Below are 25,689 nucleotides of genomic sequence, written 5' to 3'. Positions count from 1 at the left end.
GGTTTTTTATTTGTTTGTGTGTCTATCTGAAAGTTCTGCAGGGCAGTGCATGCCCTTGGATTGCTGCTGCAATGGTGATGAGAAGGACGAGGAAAGTGCAGGAAGAAGGGGAGGGAAGTGTTCTGGAACATGGCAGCCGCCTTGGCCCTGCGTTCTGGCCTACAAAGCCCGAATTCTCTTGTTAGCTCTGCCTTTCTTCTGTGTTCATGACCTTGGGCTCTTCTTGTAACCTCATTATCTCACTTTCCTCATTGGTAAATTGGACCGGTCTCTTCTCTTTCTACTTCTCAAGAAACTGATGAGGATTAATGAGATAGAATCTGGAGCCCATTTTGTGTTAAAAAGAATATACTGAAGGGATGCTAGAAGACAGAGTTAATGTACTAGAGAAGAGGAACACACATTGCTTACTGTGTTATATGATAGAGTCTCAAGGAGCACTTCTCTTTCAACTGTTAACTAGTCAGCAGGTGGCAACCTCATTTCTATTTGCGTCTGAAATGGATGACATGTTAGTGCAGGATGATAGGAAGTCAAACCAAATGTAGGGAATAGGGAGTAGTGGAATGAAGAGCAAGATTCAGGGGGAAACATCTAGACTTCTGCATTGCTACCTAAAATAAATTTAGCTATTAAAAAAAATTTATATATCTCTCTCGGACCTATTTGACTGCTCAGTATTTGTGGAAGTCACCAGAAATGCTTGGCAACGTGTGCAATTGTAATGCAAACAAGATCAGAGTAAAGCCTGTGGTCAGAATCTCAGAATTAGTTTAACGTGATGCTCGTGGGTAGACCAGTGCTGAAGACATTATCTTAAACTGAGGGTTTAAAATAGTCAGCTAGCGCAGGTGGTTCAGATCTGTGTTGTAATACCTGTCAGTATAAAAACACAGATGTAAGAAAGAATGCTTGATTAATTTCATGTGGGATCCCACACTAATTTTAGTTAAAATGTTTGTCTTTGGTCAATCATATTTTAAATTCCAGGGTGACAAGTTTAGTTTTTCTCCTTAGAAAATTTTCCAGAGTTTTTTCCATTTTATGTTAACTTTTTTTTTCGAGAAGTTTGGCTAGGCAACAGTGCATTTAACCTAGAACTTAGCTTCTCCTCACTGTGGGATATTTTTTTTTTCAACAGGATCTCACTCTGTCCCCCAGGCTGGAGTGCACTGGTGTGATCTCAGCTCACTGCTATTTAGATCTCCCAGGCTCAGTTGATCCTCCCACCTTAACCTCCTGAGTAGCTGGGACTACAGGCACACAGCACCACATCAGCTAATTTTTGTGGCTGTTTTTTTTTTGTTGTTGTTGTTGAGATGGTATTTCAAACTTCTTAAACATTTCAAACTGTCTCAAACTCCAGGGATCAGGTGATCCACCTGCCTCAGTTTCCCAAAGTGCTGGAATTATAGGTGTGTGTCACTGTGCCCAGCCATTGTGGGATTTTTTAACACCTATGTAGCCTGAATGTGCTTTTCTAGTCTCTGATGTAGTAACTATACTTGGAATATAGAGTCCAAAATTTTAAAAATAATGATTTTCCTTGATCTTTTATCTCTAGGTATACATTTTCACTTTAGGAACAATTTTAAGAATATTGCTCTGTTTCAGAAGCTCATAAAATTCTTAGATGATGTCAGTAGTATTATCTTTAGTAAACATACATGTTAACATATGAGTTTCTAAAGCTTGTGCAGTTGATAGATATCCTACAATGGCAATACTGCCAACATCACTTCACTCATCTATTCCCATCTTAATCTGTCTGTTAATATGAAATATGGGATTTTGCCAAATATTAGTTCATGGTCCCAGTGTTAGCTGTGCGTCATTTAGACACGAAGGGACATAATTGAAAAAATATATATTGGAGCTATTTCCAATCGTCAGATCTTCATAAATGCTCTTGTATGAAAAAAATGAAGTTCTATTACCCAGTTTTATTAGAAATGCTATATTTTGTTGGATTCGCATGTTTTCAAAGTAGAGAATATTTTCCTGTTGTGATTGATGTTAGAGTATTTATGAGGATAGTCTGCTATATTTCATATGTATATGAGGGTGTCATTGTTAAAATGTTCAAAAGAAAATTATGTATGTGATTTATATTTTATTATTTCCTCCTAGGATGTAATTTTTTCAATACCATGATTCCTGTCATATTGTCAGTAGTGATTTGATGGCTAATATGCCAGAAATAATTAGATAAAAAAAAGGTGATGCAAACGTCAAGGCAATATAGCTTTCTTGTGAGAAGCCTTAAGCAAAATCATGCATGTTACATTGTAGAAATCACCAATTGCATACATTTAAGAAGTCTTCAGGATCGCAGGTGGAAAGGAACATAGCTGAATGCAGGAAGCGTGGGATACAGCATATTTCATAGGTATATGCTTGCTGCTGACCCCACCTGCAATTTTTGCTAAATGAAACGTGTTTTAGAAAATGCCACACTTTGGAGAAATTCAGACTTTTGTGTGTTATCAGTGGGAAGGCGTTAGAGCCACTCTTTTCTTTGGTGTGGAAAAAAATTCCTTCTTTTCCTGGAAGGCAGCTTGTCCTTTGTTTTAGTCTTTCTGACAGGTTTAAAGTCTGTTTTCTTTGGTGAGAAAAAGACATATACAGTATGTGTCTGCTGTTTCTTTAACTTTGTTAACCTTAGAAGTTAGAACTTTATTTTAAAATTTCAAATGACTGTTTTAGAATATAGGGAAAGAAAATTAGTGGTTTTGGTATCTGTTCCTGAGTGTAATATCTCTTTGTACTTTAAATATGTGGAACTGGTTTCCAGTGTTATTTTACTTTTGAATTTTGATGACACTGGTAATTAATATCTGGTTCATTTGTATGTTACTTTAATGAATAGTAAATATTTCTAAAGATTAGCCATTAATAACAGCAGGTAGTAATAGTGTAATATTATGGCATTAATTTTAAATGGTAATAAAGACTCATGTCAACCTTAGCTAAGGATTTAACATGTTCTCAGAGTTAACATTAATGCTGTAGTGTGTGTTTTAGGCACGTGAGCCTCTCCACTCATGATTGGTTTCTGAGCTCTGCTGTCTGATTCGGGAGACTGGTGATGAGGAGGGGCTGATGGGAGACCTTGGTATGCTCAGGACAGGAGCCTTGAAGCCAGGAAGGTAGCTGAGCAGCCTTGTGAAACAGACACTTGGTGTGATAGTAATGGCCTGGAGGAGGAGGAGGGTTGGGAGACAGGACTGTGGGTTCACTAGGGAGGGACCATGTGTCCACAGTGAGGGGCGTGGGCTGCTCTTACCTTGAGGGCAGTGAGACCAGTTTCCCAATTTCCCAGATGGTTGCCTCTTCTTCACTTCCCCAGCTTCCTGATGATAAGCCCATAATATTTTCATTTTACAGACGAGAAACCAAAGCTCAAGGCAGTTCAGGGACTTGCCCAGCCTACCAGGTTTTTCCTTGGCAAAGCCTGCACAAGGACTGGCTGTTAGTGCCTGGTACTTCTAAGTACACTGTGGAGTCATGGCTTCCAGAAAATCAAGGCAGACGTCAGAGTTGGGGTTTTTCCTCCTTTCTTCCTAGCACTACTCAGAACAGAGTGAACAGCCTTGCCCTGAGTCATTTCACCTAAAAGGAAAGAGTGAATTAAGGAGTGGCCTTCAAGGGTAAATTCCAGAAAAAGCATCAGACTAGCAAATGAAGAGCTGCCAAAACCCCCGCAAGTTAGCAGGGATGTATGTTATGCCTGGCATGGCAATGGAAAAGGGGCTCTTGATTTTGTGGAATCCACTTGATTGTAAATAAATGTGTTATATTTAGGACTGTATAATTTTGAAGTCAGAAGGATGAAGAGTTGTTCAAACTCAGAGTGCAGGCCCAGAGACATTTAAGAGGAAAGTAGTAAGAAACCTGTTTCTGGTCAGCCCTCTTCCTCCATCCCCTCCTGCTGAGGGGGTATCTCTAGCTGGGGCCCTGCTGCTTTTTTCTTTTAGAGGCACATGGCTCAGAATTGGGGATTCAAGATGCTCTTTCTGGTATGTTCTGACCATTGACAGCTTATGATGTGCTCATTTTTCCTTAGGAGCTAAAAGATCTGTCGCTTTTCACATTATTAATTCACTTTGAAAGCACTGTTTCCTTCTTTGTTTAAACTCCAGGAGTCAGTAGAACATGGTGTTAGGAGCCCAAACTCTGGAGTTAGCCTGATCAAAGTTGGTATCCTATCCCAGCTGATATGTTTGGCTTTGTGTCCCTACCCAAATCTCAACTTGAATTATAATCCCCGTAATCCCCATGTGTCAAGAAGAGTCCAGGTGGAGGTAACTGGATCATGGGGGCGGTTTCCTTCATGCTGTTCTCATGATAGTGAGTGAGTTCTCCTGAGATCTCATGGTTTTATAAAGGGCTCTTCCCCTTTGGCACTTCTCCTTCCTGCCACTTCATGAAGAAGGTGCTTTGCTTCCTTTTCACCTCGGCCATGATTGTAAGTTTCCTGAGACCTCCCCAGCCATGCTGAACTATGAGTCAATTAAACATCTTTCCTTTATAGATTTCCTAGTCTCAGGCAGTTCTCTTAGGTAGTGTGAAAATGGACTAATACACCTTGGCTTGGCTTGGCTGTGGAATCTAAGAAAGTTATTTAACTTCTCTAAGTGTTGATTCCTCATATGTGAAATGGGGATTATAATGGTTCCTCATTCATGTGGGGATTTAATGAGATGATACATATAAGATACTTAGAACAATGACTGGCACATAATGTGATCAACAAATGTTGGCCATTGTTTTTTTTTTTTTTTTTTTTTTTTGAGACAGAGTCTTGCTCTGTCACCCAGGCTGGAGTTGCAGTGGTATGATCTTGGCTCACTACAACCTCCATCTCCTGGGTTCAAGTGATTCTTGTGCCTCAGTTTTTGAGTAGCTGGGGTTCCAGGTATGTGCCACGACACCCTGCTAATTTTTATATTTTTAGTAGAGATGGGGTTTCACCGTGTTGGCTAGGCTGGTCTTGAACTCCTGACCTCAGGTGATTCACCTGTCTCAGCCTCTGAAAGTGCTAGGATTACAGGCCTGAGCTGTGGCACCTGGACAGCCATTGTTATTAATATTTAGAATTGAAACATGGGGGAAAATAAAGTACAAAAATTAAGAAAATTTAAATATAGACACTAATCTCACAGCTGGGTTGCTCTTTGGCATTCATGATATGATTATACTCACAATAATGGATGTATATATTTTCATGAATCATCTGTTTCTCCTTTGTAACCTTTTATGACCTAATAGTAAACATTCATTGGCCACTGGCAGTTATCTATTAATGGAAAGAAGTAATCAGTGAATGAATGGAGGTATTCATCCACTTGGCCATGTTGACTTACCTCTGAATGAACATGTAGAGAGACATATGAACCCTTGATCTGTTGTCTACAAGTAACCAACAGGATATGTATTTTGTGGCTGTCTACCTTGTTGAGAAGTAGTGATCATGGTCACACTTAACGTAAGAAGATGTTTAAGAGAGATCCCACCCCAGATTGTGGTGATGTTATTGGAAATCACATTCCTAGCACACCAAGAACTCTGACTGGTGGGATGAGAGAAAGGCAACACAGTGGTACTCCTGTCATTCCTCCTTCTGGCTAATGTGGCAGGAGAAACAACTTCTTTATCAGAAAATGATCCTCTCCACTGCCCTCCGACTTCAGCTCCCATGGCTTTCGGATAAGCAGTTCAGTGAGAGCTGCCAGATATGGCTGGATTAGGCCAGTGGAGTGGAGTGGAGTGGAAACTCCTCAAATGTTCCTCACAGCACTACCTCAGTGAACATTTCAGTTGCTGAAGAATGGGTAACATCAGAAGATTTGTTTAGTTTAGGGTAACTGACACAGAACTAGTGAAGAGAGGTAACTTATTTCTAAGTACAGTCATGTGTCACTTAACAGGGACAAGTTTGGAGAAATGTATTGCTAGGTGATTTCATTGTTGTGTGCACTTATACAAACCTAGATGGTATACTCTGTTGCTCCTAGGCTACAAACTTGTACCACATGTTACTGTACTGAATACTGTAGTCAGCTGTAACACAATGGCAAGTGTTTGTATATCTCAACATAGAAAAGTTACCTTAAAAACACAATATAAATGATATTTTATATCTGTATAGGGCACTTATGAATGGAGCTTGCAGGATTGGAAGTTGCTTTGGGTGAGTCAGTGAGTGAGTGGTGAGTGAATGTGAAGATCTTGTACAATACTGTGTACTACTGTAGACTTTACAAATAATGTACACTTAGGCTACACTGAATTCATTAAAAATATTTTTCTTTATTCAATAAATTGACAGCATACTGTAACCTTTTTACTTTATAAACTTTTAAATTTTTTCACTATTTATCTCTTAGCTTAAAACACATATTATGTGGCTGTACCAAAATACTTTTCTTTCTTTATATTCTTATTCTTTAAGCTTTTATCTATTTTTTTAAACTTTTTAAACTTTTTTGTTAAAAACTAAAACACACAAACACACACACACACACACACATACACTGGCCTAGGTCTACACAGGGTCACTATCATCAAGGTGTCATTAGGCAATAGGAATTTTTCAGCCCTATTATACTCGAATGGGACCACTGTCATATATGTGGCCCATCACTGGCTGAAATGTCAGTATTATATAGCACATGACTGCATGTGAAAAATATCTGACCATGTGAATCAGAGGACAAACCCATATCCTTGTACCAAACATCACTGTGAACAGTATTACCAAATGTCAATGTATGCCTTTTTGAAATATGTTCAACCAAATGTTTTCTTTCCTCCTGGTTTTTCTCAGTTGATATTTGGAATTGTTTTTGTTTCTGCAAACCATTTAATTGCAATAATTATTAAAATTTAAATTTGACCCCTTACAGTGACCATGGATTTTGAGTATTCCAGGAAGTAAATTATGCCTATAATAGAGTAGGCCTGTGGTGTATCCATAGAAATATTTTTTTTAAATGAAATACCACAAAACCCCTGGCTTTATATTACAATTAATGACAAAGCCTACCAGATTTTATTATTTGAATACACATGTAAAAGCAATACATATTGAGGCTGGTACTTTGTGCATTGACTCACAATATTGTGAACATATTCCATGAAGGTATAAAATCACAGGAAAAATGAGTTTATTAATGGAAATTAGGCTAGATCCTAATTATTACCTGTGAATAGTGTCATCATTTGAAGTTTTTATTGCATTTTAACACATGGCTTATCTTGATGAGAAAATATATAGCAAAGGGTAAATGTAGCAATTTTCCTTTTACTATTCCCTCAGCTAAGCCATTATTGCTTGATGTTATTTTTCAGCAGCCTTTCATTTTTGTCCCAAATGTTTTTGCCTCCGGCTGGTTTTATTTCTTTAAAACGTATGTGTATCACTTTTCAAAATGATACATTTTGACAGGTAATCGATATTTTTTCATACTAGATTTGATGGCATGATGGTTATAATCCTCATTTTAGACTTAGTTAACGGTGGAACACTCACTTAGATTTTATCTTCAATATTCTTTTGTTAAGAAACATACTTTTCGTCCTTAGCCAGATTCTTGTTTATCACTCCCAGCACTTCCCAAACACCTCCAGATGCAGAGCACCTAAGATGCATGCTCGTCAGCTGATGTTTTGACAGTTTGTCCTCAGAATGTCTTCTGTTAGTACCTCCAACTAGCTTACACAATTGGACACAGAAGATACTTCTGGGCTTGCTACCTGTTTTGTTTAGTTCTCCTGGTGACCCAATTTGTGTTTCAAGGGGAAAAAATGGTTTGCTTTCCCCCTGCCCACCCTTTTTATTTCTCGTTGGAACTTGGTACACTCCACTAGACCACAGTTTTTCTAGAAGGACCCGCACAATGAAGATTGTAGTCCTCAGAGTAGATGTGTATATGAGTACACCATGCTTGGCTTTTGCTTTTAAAATTTGAGCTTCTTGGGTCAAGATATTTTCCAAAATTAGTCAGGACTGCCTTATGCCTCTGTGGGCAGATAGCAATGACACTGTAAGTTGATAAATATATTCGGAGCTGCTGCCAAGGCTTTGTCTAAAACAGTTCTTCACATTCAGGGAACTTTTGTGCTCCTCTCTCAAGAGGGTGACTTGAGGGAGAAAGCAGGCAACAACTGTCATTTCCTTTGTTTTCATTGAAGAGCCAGATTTTCTCTTTGCAGGAATAGATTAAAGTGCAGGTGAGCCTGGGAAGGTTGGAGGTTTATTCTCCACCAGCATCACGGGTTGTCAAAAGATATAGCAAAGCTGGCCCTTTCTCCCTCTCTTAGGTGGTTTTGGTTTCCTTTATTTTGTCCTTTGATTTAAACAAAAAACATAGTTTTAAAAATCTTTTTTAAAAATTCATTTGTGCTAGAATTTGTTGGTACACTTTGACTTGAGGACTGACCAGTTTTTGTGCTGGGTTTTGCTTTGGAGATGGTATTACTCCTGCACATATAAGCAAGAGCTAAAAGCTCTCTGGGGCTTTGTTTCTCAAGTGGTATGGTGAACATGCCTAAGTGGAAAACCCTGACACCCTTCTCTGCTAGGGGTGGCATTTCTTGACAGGCTTCTCTTTGTATGTCTGGAGACATATGCAAAGACCGTTTGGGAACATAAAATTGAATGCTTCGTCTTCAGTGGTTAGATTCATAAGTCCCTCAGCTATTTTTAATGATATAACCTAATCCATTGATAGCAAGCCTAACAGTCTGTTAACCACGAGAAAGAGATGGAAAACTAGTGGAATAGCAGGTGAATGGGTAAGGAACCACTAGACACTTCCTCTTCCTCTCCTACATTTAAACATCACTAGATAACTAAGTTAGGTAAAATCCAGGAATTACTGATTTAAAAAAAACTTTTTATACCTGTCTTCCTAACTTTCAAGAAAAATAATTCTTCTAAGGGTTAGAGTGAAAGAGGTGGTTCCTAGACAAAGTGCAGATAGTCCTTGTATCTCTCAGGTTCAAACTAGTCTCTGAATTTAAATATCTTTAGAATAGACACCAAGGAGGAATAATTTGTTATAAATTGGTAGTATGGTATGTTGCTACTCCTGTGCCATGCCAGTAATGAAAACTTAATATTCATCTCTTGGTTGGTTTCAACTGAAGTAAGATGAGGATGAGTGGAGTAAACAAGCTGAAACAGACTGTGAAATTGCACATGATGGCAATTTTTTTTTAGCTGCTTATAGACTATACATAGGTTAAATATTCCAACTAATGACAGCTCTTAGAATCTCCTCCCCTTTTTCATTTTGGTCAGGTATCAGCAGAATTAAGTTATTATCATGAGAGAAATTAAAATCTAAACCGTTTCTGTCTTTGGGCTAGAAATTGACTGGCAGGTATTTATGTAAATGAATGGGCTTTCACGCTGGGAGGTGTAAAGGGTTCGGTGGCTGGAGAGCAGCTGCCTGGAGCCCTCCGTTTTCAGGTTTGCAGGCAGCATGTGTGTTCTGCTACATTTTTGTTTTCTTTGATGCCTCAGAAGAGATGAACGCCAGGCATAGTGGTGCTGCTTGGCTGACCAGCTGTGCCCTAGTTTTTCACCGTCCCAATCAGCGGCTGCCTCTTACAGAGGTGTCTGTCACCGCTGATTTACTTAGCCACAGTGACCTTATAGTTGCTTCAGAAGGGGCTTGACCCAAAGCTACTGCCGAAAGCCGTTTAGTGGTCTCCTGGAATGCCATGGCCAGCATTTTGAAGAAGGGAAAATAAGGATCTCATGATTTCTGTTTAATAGCAAGAGCCGCCTCCGCCTGGATAAATGCATTAGGTGTCTGAACCCACTTGCTGCTCTCTCCCACCGAACTGCAAGCATCCGTGATCTCCGAAGTTGCTGGAGTGAATAACTAAGCTGGACCAGCTGACTCCGGGCTCCAATCAGCTAGAGCGTGATGTAAGTGTTTAGCAGCTGCGGGGCTCTGAATTAGCGTGCCGAAGTAGAGGTAGTACAGCATGGCTAGACTGTTGTGAGAGGCTCAGAGAAAGCGGAGGGTGAGATGGATGAGTCCAGCATTCTAAGACGAAGAGGGCTCCAGGTAGGAGATTGCTCCATTCTTGACATGTAGCATTGTCAGTGGCCAGCCATTGAGGATTTCAAAGTTCTCTTGTCATTCCTTTACTGGGCACGAATATGTGCATAGTTCTTAGTATATACATGGCATCGCTATACGGAGTTTCTAGTAACAGGTATGACACATCCCAGGGTTCAGTGAGGAAGCTGCTTTTGTCAGAGACAATAGATATGACTTTGAGTTTGACACTTTGGTGGTTTGTTTTTTTACTGGTTATTCAAGAATAGTTAAATCGTGGCTGGCAGTGACAGCTGATGCACTGATCTGGCATGCTGTCAAGTGTCTGGGAAGTCTGTCTAGGGGTAGCAACTCCTTTCAGTTCTGGGAACACAGGACTCAGTTTTGTGTCGGGATCAAACTCTGCTCAGCGGCATCTGTCTGATCGCCTTGCAGTTGTGTGCAGCTGCTGGGAATTTTCCCCATCAGTGAAATGAAAGTTTTTGCTGGCAGCTCAATCAAAGTTTCCTGTAATTTGTTTATGTTGAGATGAGAAAAGATATGTATCTCACTGCCTTGCTTTTTTGTGCCCAAGTTTCTCTAATGAAATTACTCTGACTTTATTGTACAAATGCATTCTGAGTTAAAACTTGGCAAATCAGAAAACTTGGAAAAAAAAAACACATCTGCTTGGCAGTTTGTGAGTTTAAGGAAGCCAAAACATAAGTATGTTCAACATTAGTACAGTTAACTCCTGCATAACTCTTTGTCCTGTGTATGAGTGATATTTTTCTTTGTGAAAGAATCTAATCAGCCATTATTAAACTCTTATATATTATTTTGATGTTAAAAAAATGCTTGGGAATATAGAATATATAGCACATTTAGAAATGTTTCCTTAATATTAAGTCTTTGAATCTCAGCTGGTCTAGCTGTCTGCTTTTTGTTCTAAGTATCAATTATTAATACTAATATTCATATTACTATAATATTAATATTATCATATAGGCAACTAAAGGATTATTTGCAGCTAAACAAAAGATGGATTAGAGAAGTTGAGGTTTCATACCATCTATTGTTCAAACCTAAGTAAACAGACTACCTCCTTACTGAATTTCAGTGTGGTCATTGTTTTTGAATGCACAGTGTGGTTACTCACTGCTGTGGATTTCCTTTCCTTTGTTTTCATCACCCCTATAAAGTTCTGGTAATGCACAGCTGTTTGTCTCCACGTCCTCTTTGGGGTCACTGATTAAATATGGAAAGGCTCTTTGTTAAAAAGATGGTTAACTCTATTAAACTCTGAATAGTTCAGATTATTAGTGACTGGATAGTAATTCTTCTGTGAGTTTTCTCTTTTCTTTAATTGGTTTTAATAATCTGAAAATGTGTTTTTCAGAAAAAATTCTTTTTTGAGTTTTTGTCATTTCTGTAAGATAAATATATTATCACAACTTCAGAGGGGATGGTTGAAGCATATGGTGCTTCTGAGGGGCATGGATTTCATGGGCCTTTAATTTTAGAAATAAAGGAATCATTATTTTTCATTAATTAAAATAATGGAGCTGTTTTTTATTTAAAAGGTTTGCTACAAAACAAAGGAATACTTGTTAATACATTATTAGAGAGCTAGATTTTTATTGTACTTAATATACTTTTACTACACCTGCCATCAACTGTATAATGGATAAAGAATGTTTTCTCTTCTGGATGAGATAAGTCTTCATGCTGTGAAAAATAACAACATAAAAGTGCTTAAAAGTTCTGCCACTTCACGTTTACAACTTTACTGTGGCTTTATACAAAACCTATTTTGCTTTTACGCCCATTGCATCTAACATTTAAAGAAAGACATTACATAGAGTAGCTGTTTTTAGAAATTCCAATGTAAGGAAGCTATTTACAGAATACACACTTTATGTGTTTGTATTACCACAGATGTCACTGTAGAGTTCGTAAGAGTACCGCCACCTAGTGAATTTAAGAATTAAGTTAATTTACTAATATAGCTATGTGGAACATTTGAACATGCCAATGAGGTATACCTGTGTTAGTAAAGCTGGGCTGAAACCTGCACATTTCTATTCCTGGCTCCAACCCTATGTTGCAAGGTCATCCTGAGTAGGTCACACACCCTCATGGTGTCTGTGTATTCTTCTGTAAAATGCAGACTGTAATGTATGACTTTTGACTGTACTAAGTAGATGCATATAACTGAGTTGTTTAAATGCTAAGGGTTATATAATAAATGTACTAACATCTAGGAGGAACTCAGTAAATATTGTTGCAAACCAAGGGATGATTTCTTTATAACATTACATATCATTGCTTATGAAATGAACTTGTTGTATTTATACACCATGTTTGTTGTCTAAATTTTTCCTTAAGTTAGAACAGTTATCAGTAAAGCTAGTAAACATTTCTTTACAGGGATCATTAGGACAGACTAATATTGGTGAGTTTATATTATTTTGAAAAGCAGCTGTGCATTGAATAGATACATAATATGTGAGACTAACCAGGTCTTTAACTTAAAGCCCAATGCCAAAAATCTGGAGTATATACTCTTCTAATTCTCAGAGATCTAATTTTATAATAATATAGTATATGTTTAGTGTAAAATGATGCAGTATGTATTTAGAACCAATTTTTAAAAGTTCAGTACCTCTAGCCTTTGAAACACAGGACTATTAGTGGTGTTTTTAGAATTTGGACTTTGAAAAATTATTTTTAGTCAGAACATACAATTTTTCAAAGTATGACAACCTCATAAAATGGCAGCACAACTGAGTTGTTCATCTTAAGTGACTACACTTTTCCATCTTTTCTATGGACTGTGTTAATATTTCCAGTACTACTGATAGCACTTCAATCACTGCCTTTGAAATGAGAATGAGAGAAAGAGGCCCCAATGGTTTTCACTGTTAGAATCTAGGAAACTTTTCAGATTGCATCTCAAAACACAGTAAATTCTGACGGATGGATAGGCTTGGGCAGACCTTGGACTTGGGGCAATTTGAATTTCTAGACAGGTCTAATTCATCAAAGGATAACTGGCTCCTTTTGGGCCTAATATTCCTCATACGTGGATCATATTTTTTAACTGTCAGGGAAATTAATTGTTTCGGTGATTTCTGTTATATGTTTCACTTTATTTGCTTTAATCAAAGTGTCCCTATCCCTAATGTGATTGATTCTAAGGCTGGAGAACAATGAACAACAGGCAGGCATGACTTACTAAAAGAAAGGGGCATCCCAGAGCAGCTGACAATGCCTCTCCTGCCATCCTCTGGTGCTTTGCTTTTCCTGGCATCATCATCTCATGATCACTCCTCCTTCATCCCCCTACCCCGGCAATTAAATATTGCCATTTCCATCCACCTGCAGACTCTCACATGCAACTGGAATGTGAAAAAATGTTTTCCCTAAATTTCTTATAAGAGGCAGTTAAACAACAACAAAAAACATCTAAATGTTTATCATTTAGATTTCTAGATTTGTGAGTGTATTTAGGTTTTTTGCTTTGTTTGCTTCTCTTTCTTCTAAACATAATCTCGTACTTTCTACCTACATCCCTGGGCCTTCCCACCTTATTTAAAACAACAACAAGAAGGTAACCTTCTTACCCTGGCCTAGGCTCTTATTTTCCAATGGCCTTGGTCTAGAATTCAATTTTAGAAAACATAAAAAGTAGATTCTTATGTTCTGACAGAGCATCAAACTGCCTCTGTCTCGTGGTGCATGGATGTATATTCAAGTTATAATGTCTCAGTGTTTCTTCTGTGTCAACTTTAACATAAGTATGCCTATGTTTACACTTTACCTGAAATTCAATACTAGGATCATTACATGGGAGTATTACTTTGTCTATATTTGAAGACTCTGGGTGGCTATAGGGAAGAAGTCTAGTTGGAGGATTATAATAGAAACATTTATGATAATATTAATTCCTCTTGGGGATAAAGCACTTTTGTTCTTCAGCAATTCCAGAAAGACATTGAGACATCTTTGGGACAGGAAGTATCCATATGGCAAATGAACTTTTTGCAGTTGTGAGTCCTTAGTTTATTAGACAAATCAGTGTTATGTATGAGTGGTATTTCTTATCCATTGGAAGAGTTCAATTTCTGCCTCCGAGATAGATACAGTTCTGTAGTTTCTACTTCCTGATCCTTAGGGGATAAAAATGGCATGTCCTCAAAATTTTATGTTCAGAAAAAAATTCTATTTTATACTCTAACAATTGATTTTAGCAGTGTAAAATAAACACATTTGTTTACTAGCTCCATTTTTGCATATTCTGGCTCTCTGGCACAGAATTGCAGGCGCAGTGGCAATTGTTAATAAACTACAGCATTGTCATTCTCCAAATCATTCTAGTTCCCACCTTTGATTTCTCCATCTCTTGACCTCTGTCACCAAACCCTGTCAATTCTACCATCAAAGTATGTCTACAGGCTAGGCCTAACTTCTCCCACACCTGGATTGTGGAAATGTCTGGTACCCCACTGGACCCAGGCACTTCTCCAGTCCACCCTGCTGCTTAGCCCAGAGCCCATATCACTGCCCTGGTGTAAGATCCTCCTGTGGCTTTCTGTGATCTACTTGAGGATAGGTTAAAAATGCTGCATACTGCGAGTTTAGCCACAGGCTTCCTTTTGGGTCTCATCTCTAAATCTTTGCCTTCCAGATCCCTGTTTCATAACCATGTCTCCCAGTGTTTGGAATCTCCAAACTGTATGCATCCCATTTACCTATTATAACCTTCCTTTATTTTGCCCAAATTCTTCCTGCTTATTAGAGATTAATATGAATTTAAATTTTCATGAAATTTTCTATATTTACTGCATTCCAATTTGAACTTTATAATAGTCATGATTTTATTTGCAATCTAATCCTATAACGTGTTATTTAATTTTTTAATTTTTTGAAAAAGAGTCTGGCTGTGTTGCCCAGGCTGGAGTGCAGTGGTGTCATCTTGGCTCACTGCAACCCCCGCCTCTTGGGTTCTGGGTTAAAGCAATTCTCCTGCCTCAGCCTCCCAAGTAGCTGGGATTACAGGCATGTGCCACCACACCTAGCCAATTTTTATATTTTTAGTGGAGACAGGGTTTCACCATGTTGGCTAGGCTGGTCTCAAACTCCCGACCTCAGGTGATCTACCCACCTCAGCCTCTCAAAGTGCTAGGATTACAGGCGTGAGCCACTGCACCTGGCCTACTATGCTTTAATTTAAGTAATTTATTTAAAATTATTTCATGTAGGAGTATCTTACACTGAAAGTATAAAATCATTGAGGATTAGTGGTTTTAGAGTCAATGTGTGTTTAGTGCCATTGAATAGCTCTGTAACTTGTGTTAAGTTTCCTGATCTCTCTGAATCTCCATGTCCGCTAAATGGAGATAACTAAATGAGGTGTTTAAAGATTGAAGGAGATTATGAATCTTTTAGCACAGTGCCTGGCACATTGTTCTTAGTTAATCTTAGCTCTCTTCCCTCTATCACCACTAAGCCTTGCACAGCAATTTTAAGTAATTAAATATGGGTATCAGGCAGGGTCTGCAATGAAAAGATGGCATACTTGTCTTGGATAATTCGAGAAGAACTTAATAGAGGGATTGTTGGCAAAAGTATGGGCAGGAATTGGGAAAATTTAACGGATGGCGCAGTGCCAGGAGCTAGAAGTGAGAAAGAGCCATCACCACCTCTAGGCCTAAAAGGGTGAGAGAGGAAACAGTTATAGAACCAGTAGACAGCAAAGAAGTGAGACAGGAGCTGTGACCTTAGGTGAAAGCACACAGCCAGTCATATCTGCAGGGCGGGACCAGGGGATATCTCAGCCTCATTTTGTGAACTCTTGTTGTGCTCCCCATTAGCAGAATCGAGGTTGACGCCAGAAGTCAAGGGAGCCCATGGATGTTGTCCATTCAGGCCAGACTCCAGGACCCAGCATGGGGCCGGGAGTAGCTCCAGATGGGCAGATGGAGTACACCTAACATGGTTTATAAGGAACACATGCTGAACTACCCCTTGCTCTTAGCATTTTGCAAGCCAAAGTCAGTGTTCAAGTGTTCATGGCATATATCACTGGGGCCTGAACTGAATTTAGGAATTTGAACAGACTCAAAGCTGCTTTTCGTGAAAAGCCATGCCCCGCCCCGCCCCCCATTGCACACAGCTGTGTGAGATAACATAAACTTTCCAATCAGGCTCCTGATCCTCATGGGAAAATGTTAGTGCATCCCCTTCCATTTTAGTATCTGAAGCACATGGCGCTCCTTTGAATCAATAATGCAGGATACCTGTGCTGCAGGTCCTGCAAGCTGTCTCAGTTTTAAATTGCTCTGCTCTACAGATCCTGTGATAGCTTGGCTCAGAGAAGTGATGTGTGAGAGGAATAGCCCATGAGACCTCTTACCACTTATCTCCTGGATTCCCAGAGGTCTGCCCTATAGCAGGTCCTATCACCAGAATGCAATGCACCTACATCACCCATCTCTGCTCCCCTTGAAACCCCTTTACAGAATTACAACTTCACATTATGTCCTTGGCTTTTATTGAGTGTTGCTAAAAGAAATGACTGTGAGAAAACATCTTTCTGTAAATCTCCCTTTGAAGTCCCTTCCGTTATGTTGTGCCCTGTCTCTTATATTAGGCCCACATGATAAATTAGAGTTCAACACTAAAAAAGTTTATCCCTCTCTAGGTGAACCAGTTTACTTCTTTTAATCAGATAATGAGAGCTGTGACCCATCCTGTGTCTTTCTATTCTTGCCTTAGTAGTCCAGAACTGAGTTTCATGCTCAGTTGCAATAGCTTTATGGATAAAATTAGCTACCACTTCACTGTTAATCTTATGGTTCCTTTTTGAGAGTTGTATGGTTTTATTTATTATATAAAAAATTAACTTGCCTCAAAAGATTTCTTAAGATGACCACAAATTTTTGGTATTGCATTTAAAACAATGAAGTTATTTGAAAGAATGACAAAAGACAAAGGAGACTGAAAGCCCAGCTAATCAATAAACTAGATAAACTATAAAAATTGAGAATTACATGAACTTGGGAAGATCAATATGCATGCAGCCACCAATCATTTTGTTGTCAGCACTAGAGCGTAACTAAATAGGATATTTAAATTTACTTGAAACGTACATTTCAAATAAATTATACGTAACCATAGAGCTTTTTAAAGTGTCTTAGAAATCATTTTTTTTAAAAACATTTTTGGAAGCAACCAAAAACATGGAGATTGGCAGCTAACATGAAATACACGTTAGAAGACCACATTGACGTTAAAATCATGCTTTTGGGCTGGGTGCGGTAGCTCACACCTGTAATCCCAGCATTTTGGGAGGCTGAGGTGGGTGGATTGCTTAAGTCTAGGAGTTTGAGATCAGTCTGGGCAACATAGTGAAAACTTGTCTCTACAAAAAACATAAGAACTAGCTGGGTGTGGTGCTGTGCACCTGTAGTCCCAGTTACCTGCGAGACTGAGGCCAGAGGATTGCTCGAGCCTGGGAGGTTGAAGCTTCAGTGAGCTGTGTTTGCGCCACTGCACTCCAGCCTCAGTGACAAAGTGAGACCCTGTCTAAAAAGAAAAAAATCATGCTTCTGACAAATATTTAATGATTTGAGGAAAAGCTGAAAATAGGGTCAAGTGAAAAAAAGAGCAGGCTAACTGTATATGTAATATATATACAGATGATTTAAAATGTACATTATATGTTGGTGAGGTACAGAGAAAAGGCAATGCTCATACACTGCGAGTGGGAACGTAAATTAGTTCGACCATTGTGGAAAACAGTTTGGCAGTTTCTTTAAGAATTTGAAATAGAACTACCATTTGACTCAGCAAATCCATTATTCGGGATATATACAAAGAAATATAAATTGTTCTACCATAAAGACACATGCACACATGTGTTCGTTGTAGTGCTGTTCACAATAGCAATGACATGGAATCAACCTAAATGCCCACCAGTGGTAGACTGGATAAAGAAAATGTGGTACGTATGGAATACTGCACAGCTGTAAAAATGAATGAGATCATGTCCTTTGCAGCAACATGGATGGACCTGGAAGCTGTTATCCTAAGCACACTAACGAAGGAACAGAAAACCAAATATTGCATGCTCTCACTTTGAAATAGGAACTAATCACTGAGTACACATGGACAAAAAGAATGGAATAAAAGACACCAGAATCTACTCGAGGGTGAAAGGTGGGAGGATGGCGAGGACAAAAAAACAACCAGTGGGTGCTATGCTTATTACCTGGGTAATGGAATAATCTGTACACTAAACTCTCATAACATACAATTTACCTGTAAAACAAACCACAGGTACCCCAGAACCTAGTCAAACAGTAAGCATGTTTTAAAAAAGTAAAAAAAAAAATGTGCATCATACACAGATACATAGACATACATACATGTGTCTGGGTAAAAGACCATGTGGCAACATTGTGCGCACGTGTGTGTGTGTGTTTGTGCCATAGCCTAGTGGGATAGAAGGAAAGAGCATTCATGAACTTTTGAGTGTTAACATTGTCTCTACCTCTTACTATGTGACGTTGGCCAGGCTATTTAATTCCTCACTAATAAAATACTAACACTTAATTTTAGCAGAGTTGCTGAGTATGAATTCAAATGAGGTATAGAAAGCCTAAAAAATATTTACTGAAGCTAACATTGAGAACCTATTTTCTTTTTCTTCGTCATTATTATCTAAAATAACATGAAAATGCACGAGAATGTTAATATTTATTATATCTTAGTGGGATCATAAGAATTTTTCTTTGAACCAATAGTAAGCATGTTTTACTTTATAATCAGTTAAATAAGAGGGTTTGGGGTACCTGTTTTTAACTTCCTTCATTGTCTAAGTAAAACCCTTATGTAGTATTTAGCACCATCAATGAAAGGTCCTTAAAGACTCTTTTCTATTTTGTGCAGTCTTTTGGAATTGAGCAAGATATATCAACTTTAATGTGGTGCATGTCTCTAAACCTTAGGACCTGGTTCATATGTAGCTGGCTACCCCACTGAACTGCCTGGAAAGCTTTCTAAAGCCTATAGTCTGGATACAATCCACAGCAATTCAATTAGCATCTCTCAGTGGTATGTAGCCAGAGTTGAAACCCAATTCTCCCAGGAGATTAGGGGTCCAGGTAACTCCCAAGTCATCAAACCTACAGCTTCTTAATATCCAAATGTAAAGTTTGACAGCCTTTAAAATGTAGGTCAATGCTTTGGTCTCCTTTCTTTGAGACCCGAGTTTTTTTGTAGTTGTTTGTTTTCTTTTCAATGTGGAGGTATATAGAAGGTGGTTATACTCACTGTATTTGTTTGAGTTTCCAAATAACTATGATGATAGTAACATGAGAGCTCAAACCATTAGCCAACCCACCTTGGGGGGCAATTATCATAGTGGGGTAGCTGGAGGCAGCTCTGGACCATTACCTCGAAGGGACCCACAGCACTGGTAGTGTCCAGGTGCAGTTTTATGTTTTTACAATTGCTGGCATATGCTCCATGGTTTCCATTAGGAAACCACCTCAAGGGCATGATAAGACATTTGCTTTGCCCCTTGAAATGTTTTCCTTATGCTAGAGATAATAATGCCTGTGATTTGGAAACCTTTATCATAGATACTCTTTAATAATGTACATGTTTGAGTTGTCAAAACATTGGCTATTTTACTTAGATTGTGAATGCATGTGCTGTTTTGACGAGGTAGTCAAGGCAGAACCCCATTCTTTGCTTTTCCTTCATCAAATGTTTAATAATAATAATAATAGCATGTGTTGAACTGTTTGTGTCAGAGAACTGCGTGCTGTGTCTTAAATTTACACTATTGTACTTTTATCTTAGATTCTAGCAGTACAAAAATGAGTGGACTATGACACTGACCTGTGAGGGGTTTCTGTTATTTTAGGTGAGACACACAACAGTTTCTGAAATAGCAAGTGCTGCAACTTTCATCAGTCAAGATACTGGGGCCCTGATCATGGCGCCCTGCTCTGTCGAAGGAGGCCAGGAAGGCTTCATGTAGGTGGAGATATTTCTGCCAGATGGTGAAGGATGGACAGGCACTGATTAGGCAAGGTGAGGATTCCAGGCAGAGGAAGCAGCAGTGTGTGCTAGGCATGGTGGCTGAACAAGGTGCACCTTTTTCAAGGAATTACAAATAGTGTATGTGGGAAGCAGGAAGTGATGAGCAGAGTCCCAAGAATGATGCTGTTTGTGTGCAGGGATTTGGGCTTTAGAATCTAGCAATGGGAAGCCATTGAAAGACTGAAAGCAGGGCACAGAAATAATTTATCAACTGTGAACTATTCTGTCAACTATTAATAAAGAATACTTAGGAAGAGGCCAAGAATAGAAGCAAGAAAAACAGCTAGAAAGTTAGAAGTGAGGGGATGACAGATGATGCTGCTGGACTGAGGTGGTGACAGTGGAATGGAGAAAAGGCAACTGACGGTAGAATTAACAGGACATGGTGACCTATTGATGGTTGGCAAAGGAGAGATGGAAGAAGCTTGAGGTGACTCTCCGGTTTCAGGAGTCAGGGATTAGAAATGAGCAAGAGATAAATGTGACTTGGATGCTGAGAAGAGAGTTCATTCTGTGAGTCTGGAGTTTGAAGCACTTGTGGAAGCCATCTAGGTGCAGATGTTCAGTAAGCAGTTGGATATGTAGTTTTAAACTTCTAAAGAGAGGTTGAGCCTGGAGAGACTCTGAAGTTATCAGCTTTAATAATTAATTGAACTAGACTATGAATAAGTAGAGAATGCAATTTCTCCCAGACTCATAGATTTCTGTTAGAATAGTTTTCAAGAATTATACCATAATGAATATTTTAACACTTATTTTGCAGGAATGGTTAAAATTACATGGTGCACAAAGTAGTTCTGTGGTTTAGTATCAGGTTTTGAAAATAATATGTCCAGCTTTGAAGATATATAGTTTTTTTTCCCCCAAATTGCTTCCAACTTTGACAACTTGCCTACAAGTCTCATTCCACTACAGTTTTTAAAAGGCAGAATGAAGCGTCTCAAACTAGAGGCCATAATGGAAAAAGCAATTTATTTTTAAATGAAGATGATGGGGTTGGTGTACTATATTGCTTGAACAGTGAGTGAATTTAAAACCTGAGTGAGATTACATCAAATTCAGCCAAGATTTTTGTTCCATTTGAATGGAGTATCTGTAATTGAAGATGGGGGGTTCAACTAAGAAAAACACGTGACATGTACATTTTTATCAGTTTTCTTGCACTCTGTTTCCAGTTTCTTTGTGCATGTGTGTCTGTGTTCACAAAGCCATTACATCATATTGATAATTAAAAAAATGATGCTTTCTTGGGCAACAAATGAGAATACAAACTTAATTTTACAGCATCACTTTCTTTTTGAGCTTCTGCCTCGTAGTTTAGTATGTTGAGAACATGCAGTCCTCAGGAAAGTGGTAGGAAGTCAGAGGTAGGATCTATTACAATGAGCTCAAAATGATTAGAGAAAACATTAAATATTTTCTAACTGGAAATTTTAAAATGGGGAATTTTTCAGCTTTGTGCTAAAATTTAGAAGCTAGGTCTAGAAATATTTCATTTTATATGATTTTTGTCTTAACATTTTCATGATGAGATAGGGATTGTTTTATATTTTTTAATTACCTGTTTTCTCAATTTTAGCATCGTTGTGAATGAAGGTAAAGACTGAATTATATCGATTCAAGATTGATTTGACTATTTGTATTTTTTCATTAAAACTATATTCCAAATATAGATTAAGCTCACAGATTCATTTTCCATTTCTGTGTAGCAATCAAGCTAAGAGACAATATGGTTACTCTTAGTCAAACTTGGACAGTGTGATAGACTCAATCCTCTTACTTTTCCACTTCCTGTAATAGATTTGTACATGCATTCTCTTGCTTGGCCTCATGATAGGCGAGATACTCCTGTCTTCCACCTCTTGACTTCAGGCTCAGCCATGTGACTTTTCATTGGCCAATGAGCTATTAGTGGATGCGTCATGAGCAGAGGCTTAAAATATGATTCTGCAGGTTCAAAGTCTTGTGCTTTGGTCATCTACCTCGAGAAGAACATGTCCAGGGTAGCTACTGCCTGTTTACTCTGGGTCCCAGAAGAAGCCCCTGGGGAGCTGACCTACGTAAACCTGCAGCCAGGAGTTAAGACCAACACACCCACATTCTTCCTCTAGGCCTACAAATGTGAGAATAAGTTTTGTAATGAGTTGTTATCCAGCTTTATGATGACAAAGATGACTAATAAAACAAGCTTATGTTGTGGTTAAGAGCACTGAAGCACACTACTAGAAGCACTGAAGTCTATTCGATTTCTGTTTGAATGTTGACCCAGCACTTATTGGCTTTATTTTCTTGGGCATGTTATTTTCTTCTAACTTTATTTTGCTATCAGTAAGACATATTACTTACCTCCCAGGAGCATGGTAAAACTAAACAAGTTGTGTGCATGTAAATTACTTAAAGCAGTGTGAAGCAGAAAGTAAGAACACCACAAGTTCATAGTAAGTTGTGGCTGCTGTTACTCTTATATTTGTTGACAGCTGAGCCTCCTCGTCTGAGCCTCCCTTGCATCATACAGCTTTCTCATGTTCTACATGTGTGACTCTGGAGCAGGTTAAAACTTTTCTGAGGCTTAGTTTCCTTTTCTATAATATGAAGATACTAAAAATTACTTGACAGGATTATTACGATGACTATATCAGTGGTACGCAAATATCTGTCTTAGTCAGTTCTGGCTGCTCTAACAAAATGACATAGACTGTGTGGTGTGAACAGCAGACATTTGTTGCCCACAGTTCTGGAGATCAAGGTGCCAGCAGATTTGGTTTCTAGGAGGGCTCTCTTCCTGGTTTGTAGAGAGTTACCTTCTTGCTATGTGGTGAAAAGATATCTATGTGTTTTCTGTTTTTGATAAGGGCGTTAATCTCATCATGAGGGCCCCACCTTCTTAACCTAATTTAACCCTAATTACCTCCCAAAGGCTCCATCTCTAAATATTAACAGCATTACTCTGTGGATTAGGGCTTCAACATATGAACTCTACAGTGGGGCGGGAAGCGGATACAAATATTCAGACCACTGTGTTAACACTGGCTAGTGAATGAGTACTTAATAAAAATAACTTTATTATGTTCACTATTCATATATTGCTTCATTCTCTTGTTCATTTCTTTAAGCTCAGTTTTTCACTCCTAGTTTTTGAGTTTCTGTTATGAGCTGCACATGAAGCCTTGTACATTTGACTTAATTCTTGGTTTCTAGCAATCCCTGTTTTCATTACATTGAAGTAAGAAAGACTGTGGAAGGCAGAAAGTAAAGGAACAAAAGTGCTGCAATTAGGAAGGCATATATTAATGAGGTTATTCAAGTAAATAGTGCTTGTGTATTTATTATACTATACTTTTGCTCCTGTAGGCTTTAAAACAGTAACTTTGGAATAAGGGGATTTATAAATGGCAAGAAGTTGCTAATGTGGAACCAGTAAAGGCTTTTGATTGCAGAATTACAAAATGCTAATTAATAGAGATTCAGCATTAGAGGGCATGGTGAATGGCGTAGGGGTGTGGAGTCACGGGGACTCATATATATAGCATGTCTTTAGTAATCGATGTGGCAGAGATGGCATCTAAAATGCTTTTGTTTTAAATGGACAAAATTTGCCAAACACCTTTTTATCTTTCTATCTGGAAAAATGTTTCAACGTGTTGCTTTTCCATCTTCTGATTTTTGTGTATGGTTCCTTTTTCTTCCCCCAAATGTTGTACACTGTCTTGTCTGTTTCATTTCCACGTGTGGGTTCACTGACCACATTAGCTAGTAGCTCCTAGTATTATATGTATCCTGTCCAGAATTCGTTCCAAAGAAAACCTGTGTCTTCAACATACTTGCTTTGAAATTATTTTGATCTGTATCAGTGGGAATAGGTTTTGAGATCCTGGATATTAACTTCTGTATGCCACTTTCTCTAGAAGCTAATTGACTGATTTGAGGTGGAGGCGAGATGAGAGAGTCTATACATTTGACCAATTTCACAGAGCTTACCTTGCAAGCTATTGAAATGCAAATACAGACTAGCTTAGAGAGTCTAAGAATTCACATATTCAGTTCTTTGTTTTCTTCTGAAAAATAAGCATTCAAAATTCATGCACATTCTATTATTCATGTGCCTTATATTTAGGTTCCGCTTGTATGTCTAGATAAATCTTATCACCATTATTTAAAATTTCATGAATGAAACTTTGCATCTCTAATACCAACACTAGCCTAGACCAATCAAAATAATTTGAAATGCAGCCCTTAAATGAACACTTCCGTGTGTCTGTATATATACATTTACACACACACCTATGCCATTGCCTTATGTGCAACTGTCTTTTAAATCTACTCCATGTAAAATGAGTAAGAATTTAAAACTTCTTTTATATTGTTTTGCCTCAGGAAAAAAAATGGAATCTTTGGAATGTGCTGCTTAAAAGGCTTTCATGAGATAGAGCATTAATGTCAAAGCACATTTTCTTTGTTTGATAGTTGTCACATTCGTGGTCCTGAAACAGAATACTCTTTCCTGTGTTGTCCATTCACCTGTATTTTAAAGTCATCCACCACTTTTCGTTTGTCAAGTACTTTAAAAAGAGTATTGTGTGTCAGCAAGATATTTCCTCTGTCATTTGATCTGCTCTGCAAGTTAGCCTTTGTGAACAGTTAATGCCTTCAGAATCCTTTTTTCCCCTAAGCCGTGGTCACTTCTTAACAGAGGGGAGAATGATTTTCTAACCAGATCCAAGACTCCCCCAACTGAGTCTCCTGCCTAATGCCTGTTGGTGCTAGCACTAACATTTTCTGATGAAGTCTTCTATATGTGATGAGGCTGAGTATCCGGCATTAGGTTTGAAAGAAGGAACATAGACTTAAGTGAAGTTCTTTGTTAAGCTTTATGTCCCCATAGAATGTTGATGATGGTTTGAACTGAGCTTTCTGTCACTTTCTGGGAGCCATATCAAACAAGCCTTTGTCAGTTCTCTTTGCTGTCTTTGAAGTTCTGTACTTTCCAGGTAGGGTCAGTTTTCTGGGAAAATAACAAATATTCATGGGAATTTTGATGCACAGCCAGGGTACATTAGTGGCTCCAACTTAGAGCACAAAGGGGTTGGACAAAGTATTGGAATTGGACCCTCTTTCCTAGTTTCATGGATCATCTCAGGTTTTAGCTCCCCACACCCCCAGGCTTCCAGATTTGCTCAGATGGATGTGCTGGGGTGGATAGCAGTGGTGGTGTACGGTGGCTGCATCATTTCCTGCCTCCTCACGCAAGGAGGGTGTCTTTCATTATAATAGCCCTTCCCGTCATTGTCAAACGCTTTCCTTAAGTTGTTTGAAACTGAAAGCTGGTGTGAAGTCTGGCATTCATCCTAATAGCTGGTCCCAGTCTTGTGTGTGTGTGTGTGTGTGTGTGTGTGTGTGAGAGAGAGAGAGAGATGGGGTGGGGGTGGTTATGGGTTATTGGTTTCTGCTATCTACAATTCCCCCTTCCTCCTGGGTTTTCTCAGTTATGGACTCTTGTGACCTTTTCAGCTTTCAG

The 25,689-nt window shown here is 38.6% G+C and overlaps 1 protein-coding gene across 15 annotated transcripts in view; it reads left to right on the top strand.

The window, feature by feature from the left end:
• MAST4 (microtubule associated serine/threonine kinase family member 4) overlaps positions 1–25,689 on the top strand; it is a 581,015-nt gene that overhangs the window by 223,132 nt on the left and 332,194 nt on the right. For 6 of the 15 annotated variants that reach the window (XM_054252228.2, XM_035291503.3, XM_054252227.2 and 3 more), the window contains exon 1: positions 9,979–10,085. The exons of the other annotated variants lie outside the window; for them this stretch is intronic. In XM_054252228.2, coding sequence (XP_054108203.1) covers positions 10,047–10,085 — 39 coding nt within the window. In that variant the 5' untranslated portion in view covers positions 9,979–10,046. Of the gene's footprint in view, positions 1–9,978; positions 10,086–25,689 lie in introns of those variants that run through there. 15 annotated transcript variants of the gene reach the window in all.

Source organism: Callithrix jacchus, chromosome 2 (genome assembly GCF_049354715.1).
Source record: "Callithrix jacchus isolate 240 chromosome 2, calJac240_pri, whole genome shotgun sequence".
NCBI lineage: Eukaryota > Metazoa > Chordata > Mammalia > Primates > Cebidae > Callithrix > Callithrix jacchus.
The sequence above is the reverse complement of the archived record's forward strand: the minus strand, read 5'-3'. Positions and strand labels throughout refer to the sequence as shown.